This window comes from Nylanderia fulva, unplaced genomic scaffold (genome assembly GCF_048542155.1).
Source record: "Nylanderia fulva isolate GAGA-0341 unplaced genomic scaffold, ASM4854215v1 Scaffold356, whole genome shotgun sequence".
Classification (NCBI taxonomy): Eukaryota; Metazoa; Arthropoda; class Insecta; order Hymenoptera; family Formicidae; genus Nylanderia; species Nylanderia fulva.
Window position 1 is genome coordinate 21323 of NW_028190429.1, and position 8740 is coordinate 30062.

Consider the following 8740-nt stretch of genomic DNA (forward strand, 5'->3'; position numbering starts at 1 on the left):
CGAGGTATACCTGTGTGGTTTTAATCGTTTATTGAACGATCGGTGGGCAAGGAATGTTAAGGAAGATTAACGATAGCCGGGTTGGTTTTGCAGGCTCCCTTTAATTTTATTAATTAAATAATAATTAGAGTGTCGTTCCTCTGGTCTGGTAGTCTTTCGCTCGTCCTTCTTTCAACGGGAGCGGGTTGAACGTGCTACAGCGCAAAGATCCGCAAACTCGAAGGTATTCGGTGGACGCACTTTTCGGAGAATACAGAGCGAAAACTGTTTCGAAAGAGTATCACTGACTTGTGGTCGCTTAGACAGCTGAGCGCAGACTTACTCGGAATCGACCGTCGGATAGCAGGAACCCGCCGGTTTCGGAGAAAAAAAAGGGAAATAACACGAAATCAGAGCGCGGGCAATAACAAGCCGTGTTTATGTATATAGTTTTCTTTTGGTTGATCAGCTGTGTGCTCGCTCGCGCAGACAATAAGTCGAGGCGAGCGATAGTCGCAAAAACGCTTCCAAAACATACCGCCCGCCTCGAATGAACACATTCGAAATGCGCATTGTGACGAACAAGAGATGCACTTCGGTTTGCACCAACGACGATAACGTTTACAATCGATTGAGAGATCCACTCTATCGATTTGAACAGTCTTATCGTGATTACGAGACCAGTGACAAAGGTATACATAAGAATATAGTTGATTAAATTTTAAAACAAATTAAACAAAAGCAAACAAACAAAACAAGATATATATATATATATGAGCAAGTGCTTGCTTTACTTTTTATCTCCGCCCGCCGAGCCGGATATCATTGACATCTCTTGATTGATGTCGACGGGAAGATAACAAATTTTGGTGATAGGGCGCTTATATTCTGCGCGGCTCGTTCGGACGGTGACGACTCTCGTCAAGCCGTCGGCTCCGGGATGGCACGCAACAATTCGGCCGAGCTCCCATTGACTCGGGGAAGCTTGCGGATTTCGTAGAAGAACTAACTGACCGACGCGCGCTAATTTTTGTACAATTCGCCATTTTGGGCGTTGTTGGAGGGTGAGCAAGTAATCGTTGCGCCAAGATCTCCAAAAACCTTCGGTGATGCGCTGCGTCATCTGCCAGCGTGACAGTCGATTTTCATGCAGGTCGAGAACGCTGGATTCGGGAACCGCTGCTAACGGAGCGCCGATTAAAAAATGCCCAGGAGTTAAAACGCGGTAGTCTTCCAGATTCTCGGAGACGGCAGATAACGGTCGAGAATTTAAACACGCTTCGATTTTACAGAGAAGGGTGTTCATTTCTTCGTACGTGAGAGTGTGAGCACCTATGCAGCGTTTGAGGTGCGTTTTGACGCTACGCACACCGGCCTCCCAGAGACCACCGAAATGTGGGGCGGCCGGGGGAAGGAAATGCCACGATGTTTTTTCGCAAGCGGTCGCCTCAATAAAATTTGGATCGCGGAGGGCGCGACGATGTGCATCGGCTAATTCGCGATCGGCTCCTTGGAAAGTTGTGCCATTATCGCAATACATCCCCTGGGGAAGACCTCGTCTGGACACGAACCGATGATACGCCGCGATAAAGGTGGCCGAAGTATAATCGGTCACGACTTCAAGGTGGATAGCCTTAGTAGTGAGGCATACAAACAGGGCGATGTACGCTTTATGAGACTTATGTCCGCGCCCGGGTGTACTTCGTAACAAAATAGGACCAGCATAATCGACTCCCGTGTGTGAAAACGGTCGCGCCGCGCGATTTACGCGAACCGACGGAAGATCTCCCATGAGTTCATTTGGAATGGTCGCAGCCTCGCGGACACATCGCACACATTTGTGAAGGACTGCGCGGGTACAAGTGCGAGCGCGAAGAATCCAGAATTCGGAACGTAAGGATGCGAGAGTGAGTTGTGAACCGCCGTGTAGCATGCGATGATGGTGATGATCGATGATAAGGGAAAGGAGAGGATGCGACCGAAGGACGATCGGGTACTTCGTCGAATCTGGCAGGCGAGCGTGACGCAGACGTCCGCGGACGCGGATGAGTCCGTCGTCGCTCAGCGAAGGATTGAGAGATGAAAGCGGACTGGATTTGGACACGGATCTCTTCGCAGCGAGACGGACTAATTCAGCGGGAAACATAGCTGCCTGTATAGAGCGGAGCCAGTACGCTTTGGCTGCAGCGATTTCGTCGACGCGCGAACTGCGTTCGAGTGATTGATTTCGCCGTCGCGCGAGATTCCCGAATCGAATTAGATACGAGGTCACGCGAAGCAATTTCGGCCATGATGAGAAGCGAAAAGCGAGATCCCATAATTCCGGAGGAGCCGGAGAATCCGCGACGTGTACGTTTCGTTTCTCCAAAAGATCGGTGGATGTGATCTCATCTTGTATGAGATTGCCGTTCGGCCAAGAGGTTGGAGGCAAAGACAGCCACGGGGGTCCGTGCCACTATAACGGATGTGGAGCTAGTTCCTCCGGAGCAAGACCACGGGACGCGGCATCGGCGGCGTTGTCGTAAGTCGGAACATGGCGCCACGGTATGTCCGGTAAGGTCGTTTGAATGGCCGCGACGCGATTTGCTACGAACGTTCGCCAGCAAGACGGCGATTTACTTAGCCAGGCTAGCGTTATGGTGGAATCCGTCCAACAATGTATTTCGATGTTCGGCAGTTGAAGCGTCGTTCGAACGAACTGCACGAGACGCGAAAGAAGATGTGCAGCGGCTAACTCGAGACGCGGAACGCTTAATGTTTTGAGAGGGGCGACCTTGGACTTCGCGGCGAGCAAGAAAACGTCGACCGATCCGTCGATGTTAATGTTACGGAGATAGACTACCGCCGCATAGGCTTTCGTAGAGGCGTCTGAGAAACCGTGTAACTCCGTTTTCAAGGTATGAGAGCCGGATCGCGTCCAGCGCGCGATTTCGAGTTGATGAAGGCACGATAATTGCGAATAATAGCGTTCCCAGTTGGTTGCGTAATCGCCGGGAATGTCGTCGTCCCAATCGCATTTTAATTGCCACAATGTTTGTAGAAATATTTTTGCGGTAATCACGACGGGGGTGATCCAACCGAGCGGATCAAATAGTTTGGCGATGGTCGATAAGATCTCGCGTTTCGTTTTTCAAAATATGTGTCGGGAGAGAAACTTTAACCCGAAAGACATCGCGACACGGGTCCCACGTGAGACCTAGCACGCTTAATCGCTCATCATCATATAGCTCCTTTGAGCAGGCGAGACCGTGATCGGACGGATCAATATCCGATAGGAGATCTTCGCAATTGCTCGCCCATTTTCTCAAGCGAAAACCGCCCTTTTCTAATAACGCGACAAGTTGGTCGCGAGTCTGGCGCGCGAGAATTTTATCGTCGGCGCCGAACACGCTATCGTCGACGCAAAGTTGCGAAAGGAGAACCGGAACCGCGAGCGGAAATGAGGCGCCTTCATCTTGCGCTAACTGTCGCAAAACACGGAGAGCGAGGTAAGGAGCGGAAGCGGTGCCGTAGGTAACTGTGAGTAGTTGATACTCCTCGACTGGTTGTTCCGGAGACTCTCGCCACAAAATCCTCTGGTAGTCAACATCGCGTTGGTCAACTAGAATTTGCCGATACATCTTTGCGATGTCGGCAGTGTAGACATAGCGATGTTGACGCCATCGCATTAGCACCGTGGCGAGATCGAGCTGGAGCTTAGGCCCGACCATCAAGTGATCGTTCAAGGATGTGCCGTCCGAGGTTCGACACGACGCGTTGAAAACGACGCGTAAGCGCGTCGTGGCACTGCTGTCTCGTACGACAGCATGATGCGGGATATAATAGCGGTGGAGTGCATTCCCACAGCGATTATCCGCTGGCGCGATGGTCATATGACCGAGTTGACGATACTCGGTAAGGAATTCGCGATAGGCGGAAGCCGTTTCCGGCTGGACGAAGGAAACGCCGTTCGAGGCGTTGAAGGCTGGCGAAGGCGACGGCGCGCGATTCGCCTAACGAGACTGCGGTGTGACCTTTAAAAGGTAACCGGACGACATAACGCCCCTTGAGGCGTGCGGTAGTGAGTGGACGAAAAATGTTCCTCACATTCGAGATCTTCGGGATTGGAAAAGATGAGAGGGGAATATCCTCAATTTCCCAAAATTTACGGAGAATGGAATCGAGAGATTCAAGGACGGTTCCATGATGCACCTGCACAGATGCGCGTGGATCAGTGGAGATGGGAGTGACGGGTCCGGAGAGGATCCAGCCAAGAGTGGTTTTTTGAGCCGTAGGCTCGTTAACGGATCCTTTTCGAATACCGTCGAGGAGGATCAAGCCATACAGGTCGGCGCCGATAATGACGTCGATCGGATCGCGACTCATGAGATTTCCGTCGGCTAAACGCAATCCAGATATATGCGACCAGCGACACGCGGAATTTGTACGATTTGGCGTATATTTTGTTAAGCAGGGGAGAACAAGAGCGGTCGTCGAGTACGCAGGTTCATCGCCGAACGCAGGAGTTACGATGACGGTAACTGCGTGATGCGATACGGATTGTTTATCGCCGATGCCGGCAATCCGAACGGCTTGCTTAACGCGCGGTAACCGTAGGCATTGGGCGATTGATTCGGTGATAAGCGTGACTGCGGAACCTTGATCAATCAATGCGCGAACAGTAACTACTCGTCCTTGTGGCGAATGCACGCGAACGCGGGCAGTTGCGAGGAGAATCGCGGCCTGCGGGTGACACCATGTTTGTGGAGAGATGCGTTGTGACGTCGCTATTACTCGAGTCGCTCGACGTCGTCGCGACCGCGGATTCGACGGTATCTCCTTGATTGGCGGATGTGTCAAAATGCAATAGCGAGTGGTGCCTTTTCTGACACTGTTTGCATGTGCGCTGGCTCGTGCATTCCTTCACAACGTGCTTCGCGCTGAAGCAATTGATACACCGTCGGTGAGACGGATTAACTCGAATCGTTCGGACGGTGTTTTGCTAGCGAAGGTCGAGCACTGGTATAATAAATGTTTGGCTTTACAGACAGGGCACGTGACGTTCGCGGGAACGCCGGAATTGGAGGCGAGTACGTGGCGTTTTCGCCGATTTATTCGATTCGGATGCTTTCTCTTTCGGATTCGCGGGAGCGATCGCGTCGAATGCGCGAATTCGAGTATCGATAAATTGCGTAAGATCTTTTAAAGCGAGGATACTCGCTGGTTTCGCCAAGCTTTATCTCCCACGCCTCCCGAGTTGATTTATCGAGTTTCTGCGAAACGAGGAAGACCAATAGATCATCCCCAGTGGCTCGGACCGGTCGACCGAGATTCTTTAACGCATGTATCGCGGCGTTGGTCTGATCACAAAGGTACCGAAGGTCTTGGAGTTTTTACTCGGAACCGCGGGTAAATCAACTAATGTTTGCAAATGCCCGGTAATCAAGCGTCGCTTATTTTCGTAACGTGAAATTAAGAGGTTCCACGCGACGACGTAATTCGCGTCCGTAATCGCGAGGTGGCTCAACGCCTTACTAGCTTCAACCCTTTACACACGAACAAGATAATGCAAACGATCGACGTTTGACAGCGAGGTATCGTTAGCGATTAACGAGGTGAATCGGTCGCGGAAATTTTCCCATTTGTCAAAGCCTCCCTCGAACGTTGGTAAGTGTAGCTTGGGCAAATGTGACGACCGGCGAGAGAATTCGGAAGGGTTGCTTACGTCCAAGGTTGTTGACTGATGCCGCGGTCCTGGTTCGAAGGCCTCGAGAATTTCTGCCATGTAGTCGGATGTTTCGTGAAGACGTCCTCGCAGGCGAAAAACTGCTGCTCCTTGAAGTAAGGCAGCTGCTGCTTCTGAGTATCACTGGCCAGACGAGTGATTTTCGAATAGAGTTCTGGCACTTCGAAAAGACGACCTTCAGGTTGGCGAGGCGCTCCTTGTAGCGGCACGAGTCATCCGTGCTTGGCCAAGCTTCTTGAAATTTGGCAGAACTCGTGCGACAGAGTACATCAGCTGTGTCTGATCGCTGATTATCTCCTCCACGTTCGACATGATGCCGGCAGATCGTCAACTGCTTGGTTTCGTCTTGCCACCGATCGGCTCGAAGGACCAAATTATGTGTGGTTTTAATCGTTTATTGAACGATCGGTGGGCAAGGAATGTTAAGGAAGATTAACGATAGGCCCGGGTTGGTTTTGCAGGCTCCTTTAATTTTATTAATTAAATAATAATTAGAGTGTCGTTCCTCTGGTCTGGTAGTCTTTCGCTCGTCCTTCTTTCAACGGGAGCGGGTTGAACGTGCTACAGCGCCAAGATCCGCAACTCGAAGGTATTCGGTGGACGCAACTTTCGGAGAATACAGAGCGAAAACTGTTTCGAAAGAGTCTCACTGACTTGTGGTCGCTTAGACAGCTGAGCGCAGACTTACTCGGAATCGACCGTCGGATAGCAGGAACCCGCGGTTTCGGAGAAAAAAAAGGGAAATAACACGAAATCAGAGCGCGGGCAATAACAAGCCGTAGGTTTATGTATATGTTTTTTTGGTTGATCACTGTGTGCTCGCTCGCGCAGACAATAAGTCGAGGCGAGCGATAGTCGCAAAAACGCTTCCAAAACAATACCCAAGAAATCTAAAGTGGTTTGGGAAAATTTGGTAGATATTAATAAATGTATAAAGCTTTACAATGGTTGAAAGAAAATAATCCTCAATACTCAAAAATTCGTCTTCCAGCGTATCTGATGATCGATTAAAGGATAAGTGGCAGGAAACAGAATATAGGATTGTCGATGAGGAAAGCGACAATGACGAATAAAATGAGGTGATTGAGGGAATACCAGCATTGAATTTGTACAATGTACAGCAAAAACAAAAATTATAATGATCAAACCGTTTTAAAACGTCCGGCTTTTCTCACACAAATCACTGAACATTCGGATATACGATCAGTATACAATATACCCAATACCCGCGAAAAGATCGATAACGAATCTGCATTGAAGCTTTATCAAATGGTGAAAATTGAAGATTTTCCAATGGATAATTGTTATAAATATCTGGATGTCATGTGTTTTCCCTGATTTATATCCTGATGGTGTCAATGGGGCAACGAGAAGATAGAAACTTTGCATTGCCGAAAATATTTATTTATTAGAACAACGATTGATGTCGAAACATAGTAGATTCAGGTTGAATCTGCCAGTATCTGTTCTTCCTTCTCAATGATTGCTAAACTACGACAGTTTGAAAAGTGGTATCTATTATACGATGATGGTTACTAACCCACGAAAGAGATACACTGCTGGTAGATACTTGAACGAATTGAAAGGTTACCAATTAGAATCGAATTTAATGAGTATTTTTCGCAAATTGAGAAATACGGATCAATTTTGGCGACAACGTCAATAATGTAAAATGCATGACATTGCATTACGGTCCAGCGACGTGGTTTTTTGACTTTGAGTCCTAGTGAATGGAAATTGGTCCGATTTGGGTGAATATTTACGAGATATAAATCCCGATAAAGAGACGTTAGGCATCAGCGAACTAATCCGCATACGATCCTGTAAGTACTTCTAGATTCCTGTGCATAAAATTCAAGCCATGATTGATTTTATTTGTTCGTTCCTATAATCCAATAGGAAAGGTTATTCATTACTTCTGGCGACTGGAATATCAACGTAGAAGTATCCAGCACATGCATTGTATGATTTGGATAAAAGATGCTTCAGTATAAGAAAATCGCCGGATGAAGAGTTGCTACGTTTATTCAAAAAATAGTAACGTGTGAAATTCCAGATGAAATGTTTCGCCAACGTTGTACGATACGGTAATAATTGATCCGAATCATAAACATAACTCGTATTGCATGCGTAACGAAAAAACGGAAACTAATATATACAAAAAGTGTCGGTTCGATTTCCTCGGCCAGTTACTGAGAATTTCGTTTTAAGAGACGTTATCACTTTCGATAGTCGGTAGAAAAAAATTTACGCCAGTAAGAGCAGATTGTACGATCTTCCTCGCAAGGAGTCGGAAAGGTTTATAAATGATTATAATATCCGTCTATCAAAATTAGCCTGGGAGGGAAATATGGACATACAATTTATAGAGAAAAATCAGAGTTTTTAAAACTCATATTTAACACAAATACACGACAAAGTCGGAAAAATGCAATACAGACTTTGAAGTGATTAGATTTCGAATAAGTCCTTGGCATCGAAACTGTGGAATTTGCAATGCGTTCATTAAATAACAGAGAATGCGGTGCTTTAGAAGCTGCGGATATACTATTAGGGAATCCCTTGTACGGTACGGATAATGATACCATGGTCAAATGGATCGATGTTAATGAGGTGAGAAATAGAAAAGTTAAAACATTTAATGAAATTTAAGCTCTCGATGAAAATTCTACGAATATTTACTGTTCGTCACTCATCGATGATTACTATCCAAATAGACCTCAGGAATTAGAATCATTGAATTTGTACGATTTTGCCAGATTCTGGGAAATTACGAAACAGATGTCAAATAATGACGAAGTCAAGTGTTACAAACTGGCATCGGGTTTATTTTTAAAAAAACGAAAAAAGGGTTATTTAATTAATCATTATCGATTTAATATAAAAACTGAGCCCGAAAAATACTTTTACTCGCTGTTTCTTCTGTTCAAACCATGGAGAGATTTGAGTGAACTCAAAGGTACATTCGAGACTTACACGGATGCCTTTAAGAATTCAGAGTCTGTTTTAACGAAGGCAATGAAATATCACGAAAGG

General features: G+C 47.1%; 1 protein-coding gene across 1 annotated transcript; it reads right to left on the reverse strand.

The window, feature by feature from the left end:
- Positions 1 to 769: 769 nt before the first annotated feature.
- Positions 770 to 6016, reverse strand: LOC114930075 (uncharacterized). The gene is made up of 6 exons (XM_085485269.1): positions 5973 to 6016; positions 5684 to 5827; positions 5335 to 5504; positions 4066 to 4616; positions 3141 to 3971; positions 770 to 2434 (listed from the first exon to the last, which is right to left on the reverse strand). Exons 1-6 carry the CDS (start codon positions 6014 to 6016, stop codon positions 770 to 772), a joined length of 3405 nt encoding a protein of 1134 aa, XP_085341395.1.
- Between the last annotated feature and the right edge of the window lie 2724 nt (positions 6017 to 8740).